Source organism: Euprymna scolopes, chromosome 29 (assembly GCF_053919585.1).
Source record: "Euprymna scolopes isolate OS-2025 chromosome 29, ASM5391958v1, whole genome shotgun sequence".
NCBI lineage: Eukaryota > Metazoa > Mollusca > Cephalopoda > Sepiida > Sepiolidae > Euprymna > Euprymna scolopes.
Genome location: NC_136510.1, coordinates 26,019,808 through 26,044,772, shown reverse-complemented (window position 1 = coordinate 26,044,772; position 24,965 = coordinate 26,019,808). Strand labels below are relative to the sequence as shown.

Below are 24,965 nucleotides of genomic sequence, written 5' to 3'. Positions count from 1 at the left end.
CGACCTATCGTACTTGACCCACATCCTTGAGTGTCTTCTAGCATAAATAATTGAAGACTTGTAAAAAAAATAAAAATAAAAAGCTTACCTAAAGTGTGAAGTTTGGTGAAATTTATTCTCAAATTAGTCAATTTCAGCAAATCTTGAACTTCAGAACTGTACGGATTTCCGATGCTGATTGAGGTAGGCAAAACTTGGAAAATAACCTGAACAAAAAAAAAGAAAAAATGCAAATTATTTCTGTGAATAAAATAATTTAAACAAAAACATAATAAAATAGGATTTTTTGTTCCTTGGTCATTTTTAGATTAGATCCATTTCTTCCAAACATTCACAGATCTTATTCTGTTTATTTTTAATACTCGATTTCTACCAGCATTATATACATATACACACACACACACACACACACACACACACACACACACATACACACTCATCATGGTCGAATGATTATATTTTTTTCCTTACATTGATGAATTTAGTGTGATCCATAGAAGCAACAAGTCTCTTAAAAAAGAATTTCAAAAATTACCTGGCAAGTATACCCAGTGTAAAAAAAAAATAAAAAATACAAACAACCGCACTCAAAGGAACAGTTAGAATCTTAAAAAGATCTCTTGGTTGGAGTGACTGAAATTGTGGGTGAATGGTAGACTACCCATCCCCAGTAAAAGCAAAAGAAAATTAAAAAAAAAAAAATAGTTAAGTTCAAACTAACCAACAATATCTTTTCAAAACTGCTCAATACATATGTAGAGCTTTTATATGTGAAATTATATAAACATCAGAAAAACCTACATTTACTCTTTCTACCGTTATTTTCATGGCAAGTGCCCGGACTGAATTCCAATCTATACCCACCCCTTGACAAACTTGCATAAAAAACACCTGACTAACTACAACCATTATACGATTTCCTCCACCATCTGTGGCTAAATCTGAATACAGATTCCATGAACAAAGCTTCTTTCCCTGAACTATCTACCGGTGTAACACTGTTCCGCTGGCCTGCTTCCCAGTCGAATACAAGTCTTCAAATCCAATGTAAATAAGTCATTGTTGAGCTGTCCCCATAAATCAAATTCTACCCAATTTACACCATTAACGATTACTATACTACCTACATTTATTAATCCTTATCCTCGAGTGGCCTTCAGGTTTTGATAAGGGATAAAAAGAAATGTGGATCAATTTACCTTTTGATGATGTTAATTTCTAGTCAACACGAGTGACAAGAAAAAGATTGATCCGTGTATGGCTTTTCTGAAGTTAATATAATTTTACTTAAATTCCATGCACTTAGTCTGACAATTCCCTATAAGGATGAAACACGGATACTTAATTTGGTAGCTTAATTGCTATAAAAATAGTTTCATACTTTACTACCTAGTTCTACTCTTGTATCAAGCATTGTTGAAATAGTTACTGCAAATCTATATCTATAAAAGTGAAAGTGTGTGTGTGTGTGTGTGTGTGTGTACATTTCCCTATGCAATAACTCTGTCAATTTTCAATCTACAGACTCGAAATTTGATATACAGGGTACTGAGATTTGGGAAAATCGATGTGAGCAGAAATTTTGCGATTAAGGGGTCAAAGTTGAGCGATTTGACCTTTGAGAACTCTACCAAACTCCTACAATTTTGGGTCTAAACACTTGAAATTTTAGATATATGTTCCTTGGACATGGATCTAACTTAATAACTTGATTTGAGCCCTAAACAATAAATTTTAAGGGGTCATAATAGGAGTCGAAGTTTAAAAAAATTGACTTTTTTTTTTTGCTCAGCATACACCTCAAAACACCCGGGCAACGCGGGGCACCCATGCTAGTATATTATATTTCCTTATACTATAAGGAAATAATGATATAATTGTTGCAAATTTGAAAAAAAAAAAAAAAAAAACTTTCTGTTCATTTCAAAAGATAACTTCTTTCTTAATAAATTAAAGACGTTTCCAAAAGTCTTCCTCATTGAAATTTTATCTCCCATCAAATTAATTTCATGAGAAAAACACAATGTCAAAATTCTCATTCCATATCATATACATTTTTCAAAGCAAACCAATGAAAAAAATAAGTTCTAGCTGCTTCCTTAGAAAGCCAAATCTCACAAAAAAAAAAAAAAAAAAAAAAAAATGTTATCTTTTACAATGTTCTCCATTTTTTTTTTTTTTTTTTTTACTCAAGACAATACACAGAAAATAAAGAAAATAGATTTTAACCCATACATCTTTTACTTCGACCTTCATTTTTTAATTAATCATGTCTTCATCCAAATTTTTTATACTGTGGTATTTAAATTTATTCCATAAGTTTCCTAATTATTTATAACTAACAAAGCTACCGAGCGTTGCCCGGGGGAGAGTGTAGTAGGTTTCTATTAAAACTTATGTCTTTTTCTTTTCTCACCTCTCCACATCTCCACCATTCTCCTCCACCTATCCCATTCATTTCTTGCTTGCTGGACATCTGCATACACACTGATAACTCTCCTTCATATAACACTAGCCTGGGTGCCCGGCGTTGCCCGGGGTGTTTGGAAGTGGGTGTTGGGCAAAGAAAAAGAAAAAAAAAAGTGGTAGTAGACAGGCAGGTTCGAACCTGTACCGTGGAGGAGGAAAAGAATGCAAAAAAACGTGACGTCTTTGCTGTTGCGTCCATCGCCAAACAGGAAGTAATGTAGGTTTAAATTAAGGCTAGACAATCGAAAAGGGATGACTTCCAAAAATATCGGTGAAAAAAGCGACCCCCTCCCTGTAGAAAAGTGCCTAGTTGAGTCTGAAGGAATTAATGTTTTTCACCAAGTTTTTGGTATTCATCGTCCGAAGGGTCAAGCTTCAAAATGATACTGATCTCATAAAAATCCATCGCCTTTGTCGAAAGTTTTAGGCATACATACATACATTTAAACAGACAGGTGAGATTTATATTATAGATTTCTCCTGAAATTATTTGGCATTTTATTTACAAGTTAGTACATAACACTGACACCCTCTCCCTTGACAAAACTCAGCCTAGTAGACCCTCATAGAATATTTAATTTTTTCTAAGGTTTAGATATTATTTATCTTGGACAAAATCAATCAAAAATATCGACTTTGTAGATTCTTTTGTAATTTTTTTAATTTTACTTTTAGATGAGCCTATAAACACACATACACATAGAAAATTGTCTTATATAAAAGACTAGTCAGGGTGTCCGGCGTTGCTCGGGTGTTTGGAGATATGTGTCGAGCAAAAAAAAAAAGAAAAAAGTGATAGGCAAGTAGGCTTGAACCCGTACTGCAAAGGAGGAAAATGAATGTGAAAAAAAAAAAAAAAAGTGACATCTTTGCTGTTGCATCCATCGACAAACCGGAAGTGGTGAAGGTTTAAATTAAAGTCAATCGAAAAGGCAAGGTGAATTTCGAAAATATCGACGAAAAGTGACCCCTCCCTGTAGAAAAGTGCCTAGTTAAGGGTGAAGGAATTAATGTTTTTAGCCATATTTTCGATATTTGTTATCTGAAAGGTCGAGCTTCAAAACAATACCAATCTTGTGAAAATCTATTGCCTCTGTCAAAAGTTTTAGGCAGACATACAAACATTTAAACAGACAGGTGACATAGACTAGCGAGGGGTACCGGGTGTTTTTCGGGGTATGTGAAAAAAAACCCGAAGCGTTGACGACACGCAGTTGGAAAATAGTAAAGTGTTTTAAAAAAAATAGGTGCGTGTTTTTGATTGACGTGACGGCGATAGGTATTCAGCAGTTATTTTGTGCGGGACAGTTTTGAATAAATCGGTTTGTTTGTTTTTAAAAACCCGCTCCCTGTTTATTAGGAGGAGCGAAATGAAAGCTACAGTCTGATATGACGAAGTCTACATTGAACAAACTGGCTCTGGGCCTGTGATTAGAGTCGAGTTTCGCTTTTTTTAAATACCGAAAACCGAATGTAACGCGTGCCGATGTGGGAAATGTGGAATAATTAATGTTTAAAAGTCAATAAAATTAAATAGAGAGGCGAGCTCCGTGGGTAATTCGTAGATATTACAATTTATAGATGATATAAAAAGTTTTAAAAAGTTGTGAAGCGAGCAAGCGCTTCTTTGAAAGAAGCCTTTCATGGACATTGAGGAAAAGCGAACATACATACACACATACATTTTCGCTTTTATATATATAGACTAGCGAGGGGTACCCAGCGTTGCCCGGGTGTTTTTCGGGGTATGTGAAAAACCCCGAAAATGTGAAAAAAAACAGGTGCCCATGAAAAAAAAAAAACGAAGCCTTCACGACGCGCAGTTGGAAAATAGTAAAGTATTAAAAAAAAAAACAGGTGCGCATTTTTGATTGACGTGACTGCGATAGGTATTCAGCAGTTACGATTTTGTGCGGGACAGTTTTGAATGAGGTGAATAAATCGGTTTGTTTATTTTTAAAAACCCACTGTTTATTAGGAGGAGCGAAATGAAAGCTACAGTCTGATATGACGAAGTCGAAACGTTACTTAGCTCTCTTGAGACAACTGGCTTTCGGCCTGTGATTAGAGTCGAGTTCCGCTTTTCTTAAATACCGAAAACCGAATGTAACGCGTGCCGATGCGGGAAATGTGGAATAATTAACGTTTGAAAGTCAATAAAATTAAATAGACAGGCGAGCTCCGTGGATAACTCTGAGATATTACAATTTATAGATGATATAAAAAGTTTTAAGAAGTTGTGAACCGAGCAAGCGCTTCTCTGAAAGAAGCCTTTCGTGGACATCGAGGAAAAGCGTACATACATAAATACATTTTCGCTTTTATATATATAGATTATCATTTTAAATTTCCATTATTGCTGTTGCAATATTTTGACATAATGAGAAGGGTATGAGCACAAAGACTTAAGGAGTTTTATTTACAACCATGTGTGATAAGAACGAAGCAACTAAAATATACTGATTCTCTTTGAATTCTCTAATCATTACTTTTCATCTTAATGAGAAAACCATTATGATATGCTGATCCTTACTGGATTCATTTTTTTTTTTTTTTTTTTTTACCTAGAACACAATCTGACTGGATTTATGCTGTCATTTTTTTTTTTTTTTTTTGCTCCATTTTTCTATTAAAAGAATAGCTTTACACTTAAGATTTACAACTAAAAGTTAAAGTTTTATTGCCATACTTGAATTTTCTTAACTTCCGGTTTTATCACTTTTTCTTTAATTTTTAAATTAAAGCCATCTGGTTCTTTTAATTATTTTTAATTGACTTATTTTTTTTAATTCAATTAAAACCATCTAGTCATTTTAATTATTTTTATTTAAATTTAATTTAAACCATCTAGTTATTGTAATTATTTTTAATTGATTTATTTTTCAAATTTAATTAAACCATCTAGTTATTTTATTTATTGATAAAAATAGTTTTCGTTTTGCTTGTTTAATGCTTGTCATTAGAAACAGTTTTAGATTTTGTTTTGAAAAAAGATTTAATACAGAGCATAGATTGTATTTTTTTTTTTTTAATGAATGAAAATATTTTTCGTCTTATCCAACACGCTTGAATATATCTTGGTTTTTAGTAATAATTATCAAACAATTACTAATAGAGAGAAGGGTGGGTTTATGATAATCTTAAAATGAGAAAAGAAAAAAGGGGGAGAAAAGAGAAGTGCAAGAAAAGAGAATCAGAAAAGAAAATGAGGGATGAAAAAAAAAAAAAAAAAAAAACGTTTCTGGAAGACTTAATTTTATCATTAACTACTTGAGGGCTTCTTTCCAATTCATAAAAAATTTGATCAGCTTTATCAACTTATCAATTGCTCAGACTTGTAGTAATGCTTAATAGAAAATTACAAACGTCGGCAAGCCAGACATTATTATCACAAATGCACTAAAAAATGACCATTTAATGGAGACTCTACAATCACTATCATCTCCTTATCTTTTAAACACTCCACTTCACTATTATCGAAGTCTGAATTTATCTTTCAGATTAAAGAAAACAAAAACAATTTTCTATAATCTAGCAAAATAAATAATTTTGTTATATTCCTTCTCTTGAGTTGGAAGCCATGTTTAGTTTCAGAACAGTTTCCGAGGGTTAGTTGTTCTATACAAGTCCTGAAGAGGAGTTCTTAGTAGACAGCTGTTCAACACAGGTTCCAGACTTAATAATTTTGTAGCCAAAGAGCAATGGATTCTTCCCATGTTGACACGAAAAAAAATATATGCAAGTTTGCTAAAAAAACAAAAAAACAAAGGGTTTAGTTTTTATGGAGCAATTCTGGTTTCTGATTGGTTGGTAGCAGAGCATGAATTAATTTGATTCGTCATTTCCTAGAAGAATCTCTCAACTGAGGGATCATACCACATTATGAGTCAAAAATACTGCAACACCTTCCTTCTTGTGCATTTCACACGAAAGTACTTTATGTGCCTGGCAATGTTCTTAGATAGGTTTTTTGTCTGAATGTATTTGATAAGTATCAATAATCAAAATATTCCGATGAAATAAGGAACAGGCGATTTTAATCAAAGTTAACACCTTACACAGCCTAACAGCATAAGTGCATTTGAGAAGTTTTATTACCACACAAGCCAGATAAAATCAACCATATGTTCTTTGATATGACAGGGTGCATTCGAATTGAATCTGTTTAAAGCAGAATATCACAATGATACTTGATTTTTTTTATTTTAAGCTTAAATTCAAACTCTTACCACCACACAACCAGTAATGCCAGGCATAAAAATAGGTTCTTTGATATGACATGGGCGCATTCAAAATGAATATTCCTGTTTAGAGCACAATTGAAGCATGATACTTGACTTTTGCATTTTAAACTTTAATGCAAGCCATTATATATAAACATAATTTTATAAAATCAATAGTAGGTTCTCTACAGTGCAATGTAGATTACAATATATTGTAAACTTAGTCACTGCATGTGAAGTTTCCTCCAGGTGCATCAGGATGGGTCGCCAATTAGAGCAGGCAATCAAAGATTTGATTGAAAAATGGACTATTTCATCGATTTCGATAACAAAAATATAGGAGTGTAAAACATTCGTTGATCATCATTAGGGCTGTGACAACAGCATATTCTTTTCATTGTTTTCACTCTCGAGTATATATCTGACACAGACAATGAACCGAGAACATCATCGCTTTACATAAAAACATAAGATATCAATGGATATATACCTGAGAATCAAAACCAGGAAAAGAATATGCTGTTGTCATAGCCCTAATCATTATTCAATCCCGGGCAACTTCGGGTCATCCTGCTAGTATTTGATAAGTTTGTTTTACCACATGTCACCGTTGAAGATAAAAAAATCCGTTAAGATTTCACGAAGTTACATTTTTACTTTTGTTTCATTTACTTCGATCGACGTCCTCAAAAAAAAAAAATCAAGATGCCCTTTTCCTATGGCGTACACTTGATCTCTATATCAGATGCATAGATATTCCATTACAGTTCTCTTAGCTTTCAAAAGTTGAGAGTAAAGAAGTTAGTTATTAGACACTGGGAACCTGTTGGCCGCGTATGGCAATCTCCGAGTGATAGGGTTACAAACAAAACACCTGCATCCAATTTGTCATGAGCCAGCACGGAAGCAGTAAGGATCAGAAAACTGTCATGAGAATGCATATATCAGTGTGCAATCTGGTCTAACAAGAGAACGTGAATGCCTATTAGACATTGTCCTCGAGTGTCTAAAGTCTCTTGATACAGGAGTCAACCCTGACTAAATATTCAAAGTAACAATATTCGAAGTCCAAACAATATCCCATCTGCATGGTACCCTACACTGGCTTATACAAGGATTGGTACACTTTTTTCTCTGATGTTGCTTATGGCAGCAACACTTTGCTTTATTTTATATATATATATATATATATATATATATATATATCGTTTTTTTTTACCTTATTTCCCTTGAAAAGAAATTATATATATATATATATATATATATATAAAAATAAAGCAAATTTAATACGATCGATTGACTAAAATAAATCCTTGTTTCCTTAAACTGGGTTCTATCTAAGGTGCATCTAAAGGGTTTTTTTTGTTAATTTAAAAAAACAATTTGTTTTTTGCTCAAGAGTTCTCTTCAGGGAGTGACCCTTAGTCTCCTGAGGAGATGCATATATAAAAGATGCTAGTAATTACACGTTTATTCACAGTTGTTTCTGAGCGTAATAATCGTCAAGTTATACTGAATTGCTTTGAATTTCAATAAGAACAAAAAGACTATCATTAGAATTTAACACTTATTTACTTAGTAAAGCCAGTCTATTTTGTCGGCAATAGTTTTCGTCATGCAATATCAGTACTTGATTTTTACTAGCTACTTTTCTTATCGTTGCAGGATACTCATCTTAAAAAGTATACTTAGATGCAGTTTTTTTCAAAAAGATAGGGAGTTTGTTAAAATACAAATATTTTTCAATAATGATCTAAAAAGAAAAAAAAAAAGCAGTTGTTGGTTATGAGTAGCGCTATGATAACAATATTCTTTTCATTGTTTTTACTCTCGAGTATATATCCGACACAGACACAGGTAATCAATCAAGAACCACATCACTCAATATAAAAGCATATAAGATATCGAGGGATACACACTCGAGAGTCAAAACAATGAAAAGAATATGCTGTTGTCCTAGCTCCACGTTTGCTTTCAGACAATTCAGTTTGTTTAACAGAAATGTTTATTTTTCTATTCCATAAATTTACTTGTATATCATCAGAGTCAGTAAAATAATTTGCTTTCGAACATCCATTTAAAATATCGTTTATTTATTTATAAAGCCCGTAAACAATCCATATACAATTGAAAATAAAACCGTTACATGACATTCATAAAGTATAGAGTTAAATTTCCATTTCAGAAACCGATACAATAAGAGAGAATAAAAATTGATTTATTTTTAAAAGCAGTAATTTAAACTCAAGTCTTTCTATGGAGTTAAAAAATAGATATAGACATTTTTTTATTTTTCAAACTTATCGATAATGACAACACACTTCCTTCTGAGACAACAGAAGTAATGATTATTCAAAACCAGATTTATAGAATGCAGTTCATCTATTATATAAAGAACAGTTGCCTGTGTGCATACATGTGTATATGTCCAGCTAATAGCAGGGCTCTACATTGCAAGTGAAACAGTCGCTTATGCGAGTGATTTTTCAAAGTGTCGACTAGAAATAATGAAACGCTTATCTTTTGGTGATTGTATTTTTTCACTGAGAATCTTCCAAAGCTCACTACTGAATGAAAAATATCTTTTCAATTTAAAAAAAAATAAATAAAAAATACAACGAACAAAGTTAAATTATTTAAACAAGTTTAATATAACAATACACTCCTTTTTTAACGAAGGCTGTTTTAAAAAACATCTTAAGAAATTAGAATGTTTATACGTTCAAGTATCGACATAAAATTTGTTGTATATTTAGAATTGCACTTATTAAAATAAATACAGAAAAAACTTTATTATGTACATAATCATCACTAGCAGTGTCAGAAATTTCGTGAAAATAGTGAATAATTCCACCACATCTTTCCAAGCTTATAACTCCTCGAAAAATGTAATTCAAGCCCTAATTTTTTTTTTCAATTAAAGGAGTAAGGACCAAGGTTTTATTTAAAAAAAAAACAAAACAAAACAATGTGTGTTTTTTTTTTTAAAAAGGTTTTAAACTTCGGACTTTACAGGTAAATTTCTAAAAAACTGATTTTTTTTTTTTGTTTTAAATTTGAATATATTATTTATTGACCTTTTCTCTTCAATTTGTGATATATAAACCTATTAAACATAAATTAATTATTTACTTTTTAATAGACATTTCAAAATGAGAGGCGTAAATTATTCGACCCCCTATCTTTCTAAGCTTATAACTCCTCGAAAAATGTAATTCAAGCCCTAATTTTTTTTTCAATTAAAGGAGCAAGGACCAAGGTTTCATTAAAAAAAAAAAAAAAAAGACAAAAAGAAAAAATGTGTTCTTATAAAATAAGGTTTTAAACTTCGGACTTTAAAGGTAAATTTCTAAAAAACTGATTTTTTTTTTTGTTTTAAATTTGAATATATTATTTATTGACCTTTTCTCTTCAATTTGTGATATATAAACCTATTAAACATAAATTAATTATTTACTTTTTAATAGACATTTCAAAATGGGGGGGGCGTGAAAATGGGGGGGGCGTGAAAATGGGGGGGCGTGAATTTAAAAAAAACGTTTGTCTAAAATATTATATTCGGTTTATTGGAAAGAACATAAAATTTCACATTGACCCTGAAAATATCGTAAAAATAGAATCAATAGAAAAATTTTGATAGATTTTTAAAATTTAAAAATATTGAGTTTAAAAATTGAAAAATATTGAGTTCGGAAAATTCATTACTGTTTTAAAAAAAAATAAAAATATTTTTATTACTTTTAAAACAACTGTAATAGTTTATTTTGGAAGTATAATCCATAAAGAAAATAAATAACCCACTTTTAACAGAGAAATTACGAGATTTTTATATTGTATTCGCAGTTTCGTGTTAGGGGTGTCAAAAATTCCTACAAAAATTCTGATACTGCTAAATCATCACAGAACGAAGATGTCATATTCTAAAAATCATGTGGGTTTGGCTAGTAACCGAAAATATTTAGTTGTCAATGGTTAACTAAATATAAATTTAGTCCGTAAAAAAAAAAAAAAAACGAGAAAACAAAATGGTTTCCCAAATGTGCTTTGAATTCAATTGTTTTTTTTGTATTGTTTTGTTTTTAAGGTGGGAGGGGGGGGGTATAAAAACCGCAACAAGTTTCTATTCTTGTTTTTGCAAATATTAAAAATTTCCATTTCCTTTTAACTTTTTTTTTTCTTAAATCTTTTCATTCCAAGGCAAAAAAAAACAAGTGGAACATGCATGGTCTCCTGTGATGGCACAGTGAACGAGGCAAAAAAAAAAGACTAAATTCAGCATCACCCCCCCCATTTCCCCAGGGGACGTCAAATCCTTGTGAAAATGAACAAACGGTGCAGTTTTAGGCCTTAACAGATGTAAATTTGTGTTCTGCACCATGCAAAAAAAGAAACGACTAAGTCCATCATCCTTTAGCCCCAAAAGTTCCCAATATCATATTTAGATTTGAGTTCAGCACCATGCAAAACTGCTAAATAGACATACAGAAAATTTTGGACAAATATGGTAAAATAGTCACAAAAATGGAGTGTTTTTTTTTTTAATTTTTAAATTTTTTTTATTTCCATACTTTGTGGACCAGGCACGAACGCAGACCCCACTATTTTAATGAACCACCGTTCTGCCAGATCAAACATACCCATTCCTGTGTCTTGATACATCTATCATTATATGTAATCAGTTTTTTTTTAAATAGTCAAACATATAGGAGCCTATTCGTGACCAGACACACAGACATTCAGCTTTATATATATATATATTTTTTTATGTATAGATGCGGCATATCATGGCCAGTGCTCACAATAGTGACTAGTGTGATCGTCATTTTCTGAGCAACCCTTTTGTTACATTTAACTCCAATCGAAGTTCTCAGAAATCAAGGAGCCCTCTCTTCCAGGGGCTAACACTTGATCTCTGTATAGTTGGTTGTTTTTGTTTTACGGCATATCAACCCTTTTCAGGTTATTTAATGTCAAATCCAGTTATTTTGAAAAACAGTTTTTGTATGTATTTTTGTTTGAATACCCCATTAAAATTCTCTGCGACCTCTCAAACACAGAGTTAGTAAAGAAGTTAATTTTCCTCTTCCCAATCGACCATTTAAATACGTTAAAGTACATCTTTCTTGTTGTCTCTTGATCTTACCGGATTCCAGGACAAAAATTCATCTAATCTCCTGGTTCGTTCTATTACTTGAGGAAGATGGACCATTTCCCATCAAAGCCATTGTAGGTTAGCCATACCAAGGAGATCTTATTTGAGTTGTGAATACTTTGTACTTTTGAATATTTAGTCAGGGTTTATGTGTAGGGAAAGTATCATCATGCTAGGTTGTTAGTTCTCTCATTTTCTGAGCAACCCCTGTGTGTGTGTATATAATAAAATGCTGTTTTTTGGTAAAACTTAATTGTTTGCAGAGATAATACCATTATTAAATAAAAGCATTATTTATTCTATGGAGCTGGTAACTTTATACAAAACATACTGTTGGAAATAAATTCCAATTGTTTACTTATGTGAGCAAGAAAGAAAGATACTAATCATTCTTGCTCACATAAGTAAACAATTGGAATTTATTAACAAGATTAAATTGTATTCAAACAGGATATAGATAGAGTAAATTTGAAAACACAAAACGACCTTTCAATAAAAACACAAAGAGGTTTTCACGTCTGAGTGCAGATAGCAAGAGCCGGGCATAAATAAAGAGCCAGAGAGAGAGACAGTGAGAATGTGTGAGAGACTCACTGTCTCTCACACACACATTCTCACTGTCTCTCTCTCTCACACACACTCACTGTGAGAGACAGTGAGAAGGTGTGTGAGAGAGCCAGATCACTACAACCACCTCGAGAGGAGTGTGAGAGTGAGAGCCAGATCCACTACAACCACCTCGTGTACAGTGTGACTTTATTCGATAGTGGAATGTTTTGATAAAAGTCAGAACAGGTAAAACAAAATCAAAACATGGCTTACACCATGTCACATAATCTCAACAGCTGCCCACTTGTAACAATGCTGGTGTATGTTCGCTTATTAACATCAACAGGTCAGCTTTCAGTCAGATACACCAATATTTATGACGTTAGGGTTAGCTTGCATTGTCTTTTTTTGTTTTGTTTTTTGTCGTTCATATAAGTAGTTCACTAGAACATCTACCCGTTTATAATCAGGGATATAAAAAATATGTAGATCAAAGGCTAAAGGGTTGCTATGGAAATTATGTATGGAGGTCTTGTGAATACACCCTTCAAAATTTTAGACATGTTTACATGTTGCTGACTGGCAAAGAAACACTGGGGCGGGGTGGAGGGTCATTTTTTTCTTAGAAAAAAAAAAAAAACTTTTCTTACACAAAGAAAGTGCCTTTTATATATGTATGTGGGCGTTCGTACCCTATGGGCTCCGAAATAGCTGGGCTTATTTTTTTTTTTGTTGTTGAAATTTCACAATATACTTTATGCATCTGGCAGTGTTCTTAAATCTTTTATCGTAATGCCTTTGATTCATATAAAAAATCGTTAATCAAAAACTCTGATTCAAGAACGAACAGTCCGATTTTGAACAAAGGTAACACCTTATATAAGTGTATTTGAGATGTTTAGTTTGATAAGACAGGGGCACGTTCGAAATGAATGTTTCTGTTTATAACACAACTGAACCATGATACTTGACTTGATTTTAAACTTTAATTCAAACCGTTATACAAAAATGATTTAATAAAAATCAATAGTAGGTTCTTTACAGTGCAATGTAGACTACAATGTATCATGGACCAAGTCACTGAGGGAAGGCATGTGAAGTTTTCTCCATGTGCACCACAGTGGGTTCCCAACTAGAGCAGGTAACCAATCAATTTGACTGAAAAATAGGCAATTTCACCGATTTCAATGACAATAAAAGTATCCTGTGGCACATTTGTTGATTCTCTTTCAATCTCAGGCATTGTCGAGTCTCCCTGCTAGTCCGTTAATATTTATCTTATTGATCAACATATTTAACGAAAGAATATACATGTTCTAAAAGGGGATATATCTGTTTGAAGTAGCTTAATAGTCTTAGCAACAGTAATCTATCAATCCAATCTATTAAGTCGCCTTAATGAAAGGTTGGTTATAGTAATATACTTAAGCTTTAGCCTCTTGGCGGATCTTTCAACATCTCTCCTGGGCTGCTATATTCGTCCCTATTTATGGCTTACACCAGCCAATCATTTTTGTGAGGAACGCGGATGTATTCATTACATCACATTATAAACTGGCATTAATGCTATTTGCAAATTTAGTGTGACAGACTAGCGAAAATGTTATTTTCAACTTAAATATGAGGCAAATTAAATCTGAACAATATAGAGAAATGTATGCAGAGCAGGAGACTTCATTGGTTTGGTCACATTGAAAGAATTAATGATAGTTCTTGTGTTAGCAGATGTAGAACTGTTGTAATAGCAGGATCAGTAGGCAGGGGAAAGATACTGAAAACGTGGGAGGAAGTGAGAAGAATAGAGGAAGAAAGATGAGGAAAAACCTGCCCCGAGATAAGTTTAAAAATTTTTTTTTTTTATTGCCTTTTCACCCCAAACAAGGCTCAGTACCACTTTGATGTAGGGGCTACTATCTGGGATGTAATTACAGGGATATTATGCAGGGAGTTGAGCAGCAAGATGTCTGTTTACATTACACTAATTTCTGCATGTCAGTACAGTTGGGGAAGCAGGAACCCAGACAAGAATTCCAAAGTCTAGAAGTTCTAGAGAAGAAACTGTTAGAATAGAAGGCTTTCCAGCATCTGGGGATCTGTGTAAGGGTGAGATTTTGCTGCTTGTCGGAGGTATTTACATCGAGGGGGTGCAAGGGCTTGTAGTTCGTCTGAGCACATGCTATCAAAATACTTGTAAAACAGGCAGAGGGATGCAACATTTCGTCGGTGGGAGAGAAGCTGAAGCCTAGCTGACAGTTCGGGACCTATTAGGTTGGCGACTCTTTTGAACCCTGTTCAGGAGTGAGAGACGAGTAACAGATGCACCAGCCCAAATGTGACAACAATACTCCGTACATGGGCGAATGGTGGCCTTGTAGAGGTACAGGATAGTTAATCTATATTTCCTCCAGTCTGTCTGTTTCTGTTCTTACGTCCCACTTTTTATTGGAAACTACTGGGCCGATTTGGCTGAAATTACCAAGCCGATCTGGCTGAAATGGGCCTTTGCTATGATAAGGTGCACCGAACTAAGTATTAAGGTATCCATTTGATGCACAGTTACGGATTAACAGGGATTAGTATTTAATGCCAAAATAACCAAATTTAACCATATTCAGTCATCAATTTGGCATAAATCACCCATTCTAAGTTAACCAACTAACTTTTGTTCATTTTTAATAGATTAAAAAAAGTCTAGTTTCCAACAAGCGTCCAAGTTGTGCTCTAAACAAGAACATTCATTTCAAACGCATCCCTGCCTAATCAAAGAACCTACTGTTGATTTTATATGCTGGGTCCTTCTGCTTGTGCAGCAATAAAACTTCTTGAATACACTTGTGATGTTAGGCTATATCAGTGTTCCTTTTTTTTTTTTTATCGGATTTTTCTATTTATTTTTATACTTATCAGGGGTATTCCGATACAAAATCGAAGAACACTCGAAATTAAAAAAGAAAAAAAAAAATCAGCTTAGCCATTTCCAAGTCCATGGGGAACGAACTCGCATGCACACAGACAAAATAAGATATTTTATTAACAGAATTTTGAGTATAGAAACGATTTATGCAATGTATTTTTAAGGGTTGAGTTACAATAAACAAAGGGAAATGCTGAAAGAGCGTCCACAAAGAAATAAAAATCTAATGAGGCAAAGGATTGTGGGAAATATGTGCCCTCCCCCACCTCATTCTTTTGTGGATATAGATTCATTGATAAAATGTAGCCAAACTTTTCCTCTCTTAATTGTATTTCCGGCCAGCACACCTGCGATTTTGAGCGACAAGTTAGCGATCAAAAGATACCACGATTTCCTGTCAGAAAAATGTGAGAATAAATTTGGTGAATTTACTTTAAATTCAAAATGAGACGATTGATCGTTTCGCTTTCTGGCATATCGAGCCTTTGTAGGTAATTTACTGTTCAATCTAGTCATTTTGGGAAAATGCGTGTATTTTCCAAGTTTTGAACGTCTTTAAAATATTAGTATTGGTATAGCTTTTGAACAAAACACTTTTTTGTTAGGCATCTCCCTCCTGGTTACGTTTCAAATCAAACCTGCGACGGAACATGAAAATATATATATATATATATATATATATATATATATATATATATATATATATATATTGCCCAAGACATATTTTTATATATCATTTTTAATTGGAATTAATTATTTAGATGAGTATTATTAATTTATTTACTGTGGACTATTATCCTCATCCTTCTTAGATGATCTTTCTCTAAGGAGGATGAGATAATTGTTCGCAATAAATAAATTAATATATTTTAGTTGTACTTTTTATTTATTTATTTTTTACATGCGAGTCACCACTTATTAAGGCCCGAAGGCCACTCGAGAACAAGGATTAATGAGTGTAAAGTGGTAGTATAGTAATCGTTAATGGTGTAAATTGGGTAGAATTTGATTATTTATGGGGACGGCTTAACAAGAATTTGTTTACATTGGATTTGAAGGCTACTATGTTGTATTCAAACGGGAAGCAGACGAGCTGTTCTGGGAAAGAAGCTTTGTTCATGGAATCTGCATTTAGATTCAGAGAGTGGGGGGGGGAGGGATCGTATATAGTGTTTTTTGGCGAAAGTTTTGCAAAGGTAGGAGCATAGATTGGAGTTCAGTCGAGCACTTGCCATGAAAATAACGATAGAGTAGAGAGACTCGCACCATCTCTTCTGTGGGAATATATACAGTGCCGGCAAAAAGAAAGTCTGTACTTGTAAGTTTTTCAAAAACTACAAACTTAAGCTAAATTTAATGTAACTGTTTAAATAATCTATAACTCATTTGATTCGCCTTTTATTCCTCTATAATTTTACCTGTTCATATTTGACTTTTAATTGAAATATTCTAGTGTTCACATCAATTAAAAAAAAATCGCTTCAAATTGAGGAGGCAAAAATAAAGTCCGCAGCAAAAAATTTGCTAAAATCCAACTTAAATTATCGCCCCTAAATCAGTTTAAAATATCCACCAACAGGCAACAAAGCATCTCTAATCGTAATTGTTGTTGTTCCAGGTTATACAACGTAACATTTAGTCCATATGCCACAACTTTCTCTTAGTGATCATCAGGAGCTCATTAATCTCCACCTTTCTGGTTTATCCAATCGAGAAATCGGCCACAGATTGAAATGTGATGAGAAAACGGTACAAAAGTCTGTGCAACAGCACCAAAACACCGGCAGTGTTCGTGATGCCCCTAAATCTGGTCATACTCGAGTTATTTCTAACAGGGAAGACAATGCTATCAAGATTTGCAGCCTAAGAAACAGATTTGAAATGGCTCCCCAAATCCAACAACAGTGCAATCTTGTTAAAAAGCGCTCTCTTTCTACTGTCAGGAACAGATTAAAGGAATTTAATTTGCGAGGATATGTTGCAAGACACAAGCCAATGATTTCTGTAAAGAACAGAAAGCGCCGTCTGGACTTCGTCAGATGCAATGAAGATCATGACTCTTCATATTGGTCAAAAGTGCTTTTTAGCGATGAAAGCAAGTTCAATCGGCTAGGCAATAATGGTAGGCAGTACATCCGTCAGAGGAAAGACAAAGAATTTAATCATAGATGTTCAGTTTCAACGCTGCAAGGTGGTGGAGGTTCAGTTTTGGTGTAAGGCATTATTAGTACCGATGGTCCAAGACCTATAGTTCGCTTGCAAGGTTGAATTAATTGTACCAAGTACATTAATATGTTGACTGAGCATTTTCTACCCTACTTTGGTCGGAATTTGGATGATAATCCCATCTTCATGCAGGATAATGCGCCTATTCACACAGCTGGCAATGTCAATAGATTCCTGGAAGAGCTTGATATTCCGTGTTTGGATTGGCCTACAAAATCTCCGGACCTCAATCCTATCGAAAATGTATGGCATTACATCAAGCAACAGCTATGCAATGATAAAATTTCAAATTTGGAAAAACTTTGGACAAAAATTAAAGAAAAATGGGATGCTCTTTCCCTGGAGTATTGCTGCAGTCTAAGCAGCCTGTCAAATTGCAGAAGGGCTATGCTACTAAATATTAACTAGTTTATTGTGTTCCTCTTGTGTTGCATTAATGTCCTAAAGTTACATTTAAATAACAATTTTCCAGTGTGCAGACTTTCTTTTTGCCTCCTCAATTTTAAGTTTTTTTTTTCAAATAGACGTGAACACTAGAATATTTCAATTAAAAGTCAAATATGAAAAGGTACAATTTTAGAAGAATAAAAGGCCAATCAAATGAGATATAGGTTAGCTTAAATTTGCAGTTTTTGAAAAAATTACAAGTGCGGACTTTCTTTTTGCCGCCTGTGCATATTACACAAAATGAAGAGTTCATCAACGTTTGTTTCTCTAAGGTTTTTTTCTTTATATTATAATTACACAAGGTGTATGCTAAAATATATACTTCAATTTACAGAGTGATTTATTGATAAAATTTCCATTTTTAATCAACTTTTTTAATTTGCAATTACTTCACTAAGTAACCCATCTTTTATGATGTGCGGGTTGATCCTCTGCTCTTATTCTACATGCTGTCCATCACTCTTGCTTCCGTAGCTCTCTATAGTCAAAGGGAAACCTATAAAACTTGACAAGGAGAAAATTATTAAACAAAAGAAATATTGCCACAAGTAGTAGTAATATTTAAACCGAAGAGAAAAAAGATAGAACTAGAGAGAGATTAGTGTTTTTATTTTCATAAATATATTTTTGTAAAAAAAAAAAAAAAAAAAAAAAAAATCAATTCAATTTTTTTTTATCATGAGAAATTTTTTTTTTTCGATAAATTGGTATTTTTTCTTTAAGAACACCGCAACAAAAAAACTTTACAGATGGTAATGATTTTTAACAATTTTTGTTTTTTTCCTTCATATTATTTTAGTAATAGTACAGTTTTGAAATGAAAAATAAAATAGATTAGGGTTGGTTTAGGGTTAAAAAAAAGTTTTCTTTTTATTCAGTTGACAGAGAAAAGGAGGAAGAGGAAAAAAGTTTGTTAATAATATGGAGACAAGGGGGTTAGTTCAACCTTTTTGTCTGCTTGCCAGGAATCGTAAGATTCACTCAATTTAAAGTCATCGTCAGCTTCTCGAACATTCTGATTGGCTTACACATTCACCTGGTTTGTAACTGGCTACCATTTTAAAATTATCCTTTTCGTAGATTACTTTTTCGTACAGACCAATTTTTCTGTTCCTCAATAAGGCAGGGATGAATTTAACTATTAATGTTTTTTGTTTGTTTTTGCTTAGGAGCAAAAGTGAACCGTAATACTTGATTTTAAGCCAGAAATCAATTCTTAACCGTCTTGTATTTTGACAGGTTACAAAAGTAAATCCAGCTTAATTATTTTTTTTTTAAATATTAATGATGGATTAAAATGTCATACTTGTTCTATATATTAGATAGTTTTACCACTTGTCAATAAAATAGTAATTCCTTATAAGAATTCAACTCCTATTTCCCCCCATGGAAAGAAAGATGTTGATATAAACAGACAGAGGTAAGGAAAAAAAAAAAAAAAAAAAAAAAAAGCGTTTCTATAAAAATGGTTTAATATATAACAGATATAATTTCGCTATACACAGCATAATCACAGTGATACGCCACTTCTCAGATAACCGAAGCTAAGCAACATTGAGAATGACCACTATCAGACAGTGGACCATTTTGGTAATAGCTTACACTGTATGTAGAATGATGACAAAACCTTTGGGGTTTTTGTTTTTTTCTTAGAGGGTCACCACTTGTCAAGGCTGAAAGGTCACTTGAGGATTAATGTTAATGAGTTAAGTGGCCAGTAAAACAATACAGTGATGACTAGTAAAGGTGGAAATTAGGTAGAATTTGATTTAAGAGGAAGATTCAACCAGAACTCGTTTACATTAGACTTTAAAATGACCATGTTAAAGACCTCCCCATGGTATTATGTTCCACAGACGGATACTTCTAGGAAAGAAACTTTGCTCATGGAAATTTTGTTTAGTTTTAGGCATAATCATGTTGACACACGGGTTCCTGTCAGTCGCCAAAATTGAGCTTGGTCATTTCTAAAATAGGTGACCAATTTGGGAATTCCAGGTGCTGTATGTAGGAGGACATCGACACCTCTCTGCAAGAGGAGCAAAAACCTAACACCTCCCCTAACAGGGATATACATGCAACTGGGGAACACTTGTGAATTTCATACTCCCATGAAACTTCCTCCTTCGGAGGAAGCCGGTTAAACCCAAATAGGGTTAGTGCCGTTTTACACACACACACACACACAAATATAAATAGAGAGAAAGGAGAGGAAATATTGACAGTGGTTGCAGCTAAACGAGTTTTTTATGTGAATGTTTTATGGGGTGGGAAAGATAAAAGTCGAGCACCTGCCATAAAAATAATAGAGAAAGACATAGGGAAAAGAAAAGGGCGTTACCCACTAGATTTCCAAGAGGAGTTTTGTTCCCTGTTCAGGCAGGAAAGGGTGCTCCGATCAGCAGCTCCCCAGAAGTGGAAACAGTACTCCATCTTAAGATGTATTTGGCTCTTATACAAGAAGGATTGCATCAGAAGTGAGATACTTTCTGGAGTGGTAAAATGATCCAATCATTTTACCAGCAACCTTCAGAACAGATGATCTAGATTTTCCATGTCAGTTCCATAGTGCGAAAAAAATATAAAAAAGCCCTGAAGGTAAGTGTAATGTAACCGTTATACTCGAACCATGTTACATTTTAGCCACTCGGACCCACATGTCACACCAGCACTAATTAGCACTTTCTCACACGTTCATCTTCCCCAGGCGCACTTTGCTTCTCTCCTTGACCACAATGTTTTTTCTCTCCTTCCCATGCTTAATTTGCATATGTGCTAAGATTGCTACTATAAATATTTTCACTAGTCAGCTATCATAGGCTGCTGCCGATTTTCTCACACACATACGTTATGTTACCATAAGAGCATACTGCTTTGTTACACAAGTACAACTCGCTAATCCATGCTGATAAAAGAAAATACTTCCCCATCCCATGTAAAATATCTCTGAACAGAGTATGTTATTTTTTGTTTTGTGTTAAATGAGAGCAAAAGAGAGACCTTTACAAATTGTATGACCTCTTACTCCCAGAGGTCGTCAACCTGCACAAAATTCCAAAAGGGTGAAAAGTAACACTAATAGACTCTAGTGGCTTATAAATCAGGAACCTTGGTTGCAAAATAGGCTAAAACAACCATTGTCCTGCGGTGGTTATCTTTCACCATATAAAGCTTACTAAATAATGGGACACAAATGCTTATACAAGATTCAACCCAAAAATTCAAAGGAATTTAAAATATGTCGTACTAACGAATAAAAATAGATGGTGGGGTGGAAATATGAGTACGGTAGACCAGTTGACATGGGTGTATAATTTTGAGGATGTCTAAACCTTCACATACAGGGTAAAGTGTGTGTGTGTGTGTGTGTGTGTGTGTGTGTGTGTGTGTGTGCAAAAGTCCTTTCATACATGATATGGATATATTTTTGTTGGGCAGCATTTGTTCATTGAAGCATACTTCATTAAATACGATAGACTACATTTATTGAAATAGGCTTCTTGAATAATATATAAGAAAATCTACTCCTATAAATTTGGAGGTTTTTTGTTTGTGTTTTTTTTTTTTTTGCATTGATATTCCTATTAAAAACCCTTTTTCCTACTTGTTTCAAAAGAAAATTACAACTTTGTTATATATGGGTCGAGGAACTGCATTCATCTGCAAAGGATCTAGCTAATTTGCATATTCTTTTAAACATTCATTTTAATAAATTCCCTATTAGTTTTTTTCAATTTTCTTATGGGATGATCATCTTACCTACTATGACGTGTAATTATATTCATGCAGATATTCTACATGATTTATAATTGCATAATAAGCTGTTAGTAAACACAAACTTCTTTATATATATATATATATATATATATATATATATATATATGTATGTATGTATGTGTATATATATTTATTTTAAAAATTTTGCCTACCAACCTCTTGTCAGACATGAAACTTAATATATAGGAATATTTGAACCCAAATTAAACTTTATATTTGGGTTTTAGCCGAGGAAAATCGGTGCAAAAGTGTGAAAATTAAAATGAAATTTTCCAGGTGAAGGTCGAACGACAACATTATGAATACACATGTATGATCATCTTTTGTTAACATAGTTATGCATCTGTATTCGTAATAGTTATTGGGTTATGTTTTAATTTTTAGCCTTGCAGCAAAAATGTTAATGTCTAAGCTATGAAGACATCAAAGAAAAAAGTAAATAAGCTAAACGTTTTGGTTTCGATTCTCAGTGGTGGCACACAAGTCATTTTTTTTTTTAACTTTATAAATCATTCCTATATATTGGGTTCAATATGATATAAATAGAAAATCTGCATTAATGAAAATATATTTAAATGCCGGGTGGCCTGCTAGAATGTATATACAGGGTGACCCCCCAAAAAAACGGGCCCCAACTTTAATTAGGCCCCGATTCTTAGTGTTTTGTCCGAATGAAATGAAACTTTGGTCATAACTAGTTTATTATATTCAAAACATCACATACAAAACATTAAGGTCTTTGGCCTTTTTTTGGGGTCACCCTGTGTGTATACACATATATATATGTATACACACACATATACATACATACAAGCCGCCTAGCGTTGCCCGGTCATAAGATATGTTTAAATATATTTGACTTCATGCAGATTACATACTTATTATTATAGAAATAATTCTCTATTGATTATCATATTGTACCTAATATATAGTAATGAGGTTAAAACTAAAATAATGACTGTGCCATCAGCTCGAATCGAAACCAAAACACACAACTCTCCACCCTAATTCCTTAGCCTCTGAGCCATGCCCATATGCATATAAATTCACCTATTAGCCCTTCTCTAAAAGAATCGGCTGATCATAGAAGGCAAGATTCAAGTAAGGGTGCACATTCCACAGTTAAAATATATATATATATATTAGTGTTGGGACGATTAATCGGAATCAAAATCGAGAATCAGAAAAATCAGGATTTTTGTGGGTATCATAAAAATTTGTACCTATTTTTCGATGCCACAAACGATTCTTTAGATTATCTTTTTTTATTTGATTTTGTCTTTAAAACAATCTTCCACTGCTGCTAGTAATAATACAGTATTTATTAGTTTAAACTTACAGTAATAAAATCTATACACCCCCCCCCACACACACACACGAGTGTTTTTACGGTAATGTGTTAGATTGTGTTAAAATTACAGAAAGATATCAAAATTAAAGAATCTATTTACCTTCAAAACCCTTCAGTCACTTTTTAGACTATGGATACCCACTGTAAGGGAGCCTGCGCGTGAAATTTTTTGCGGAAAGAGTTGCGCAATCTCCAACCACATCTCTCCTGAGTCAACATTGTTGAATACCAGTGGAGGTTCAGGACAACTGGAAACAATGCCGAGATAAACAGGAAGTACATACAGCCAATCTTTCACGAAAAACACCGTCTAGCTGAATCCACTGTGAAAAATTTCCGCCACTCTTTATCTGTGCCTAAATCAAAACGTGGATTCCATGAACAAAGCTTCTTTCTTAGAACTGCACACCTGTGGAACTGTTCCGTCTGCCTGCTTTCCCACCTAACTACAACTTGGATGTCTTCAAGTTCAACATAAACAAATTCCTAATGAACCGCCCCCTTAAGTAAACACTTCATCAAATCTCCACACTAACGTACTGTACTTACAATAACCCTTATCCCTGAGTGGCTTCCGGGCATTGATAAGTGGTGACCACCGTGTAAAAAAAAAAAAAAACAGCGACTCATTCTCTCAAATGGTCACCCATCTGGTACTGGCCAGACTCAACGTTGCTTAACTTAATATTATTTAAATCGAATAGAGGGAGATATAGCAAACTGGAAGATTTGGAATTTCGGAAAGCCAACAGATTATAAGCTATTGTTAAGACGACATTTTCCCAGTTAACTGAGATATGGCTTTCGTCCTGTGCAATTCTAAGAGATGCACCCTCCCAGGCTTTGCCTTATCCTTTTGAGAAGATATTAGTTTATTGCTAATTGCTGAAGGCCTTCTACTGAAGAAGGCCAACGGAGTTGCACAGGCATTTTTTTTAGGCCATGGTGCTCTTCTTATAGAGTGCTGGCTTTTCAAATCCCACTTTACATTTACTGTGTAACATCATCCCGCTGTGGGGGAAGATAAATAATTCTCTGGCCTATGAGCCAAGATCAAAGTACAGTATCATCTGTCCTCAGTCAGAGGAGAAATCTTTCGTGACTGAAATGATTGATTTTATTTTTGTTCCATCCAGAGTACTCTTTTGAGGAGCAAGTTATCACAAAAAAAAAAAAAAAAATCACCTTTTGTCTAAACTTAACCCTCGTGGGGAGGTAAGTAAATAGAAACTAATTCCGATTCCATTCTTTTTTTCTTTTATTTTTTTTTTCTTTTAAATTTAACTTTGGCTTTACGAACTCAGCCCCCCCCCCCGATTAAAGCAACCTAACCCGGACTCAATAGGTAATCCAACGGGTCACACATTTTACGAGTAAACTTTCAAACATTAGTTTGCTTAAATGCAAGTTATACTAGTTTTAGTCAGGTGCACGTTTCCTAATAATTCATATACTATCGATGGAAACATTTTTTTTAACAAAGATATTTTTATGGGCACGTGCATAAATTTATGGCATAGAAAACATAGTTTTCTTTTTGTTATTGTTTTGTTTGTCTGCCTCAATTCTATGTAATATTCGAACAATGTTTTCACAAAAAAAAAAAAAAAAAGTATCTTTAGGTTGGTCTGTCAGGTTGAGATATGCGACCTAGATACCAATCAACCGGTGGTGGCTCACCAAACCTAAAATAGGACACGAGAAGACAAAGGGGACCATTTTATGTCGGTCATTTGTAATGCAAGACGGGACAAACCACAGGCGGTTGACTAGTCTCGGTTGTTAAGTCATGTCTATGCATAGACAGAAATTGACAATTTAAAGCACATCTGTATAGACAAGGAGGAATATCATAGC

The 24,965-nt window shown here is 33.6% G+C and overlaps 1 protein-coding gene across 1 annotated transcript in view; it reads right to left on the bottom strand.

The window, feature by feature from the left end:
• LOC145252555 (laminin subunit beta-2-like) overlaps window positions 1–24,965 on the bottom strand; it is a 392,333-nt gene that overhangs the window by 144,581 nt on the left and 222,787 nt on the right. Inside the window, exon 3 of the mRNA XM_080112108.1 lies at window positions 89–206. Coding sequence (XP_079968234.1) covers window positions 89–206 — 118 coding nt within the window. The remainder of the gene's footprint in view (window positions 1–88; window positions 207–24,965) is intronic.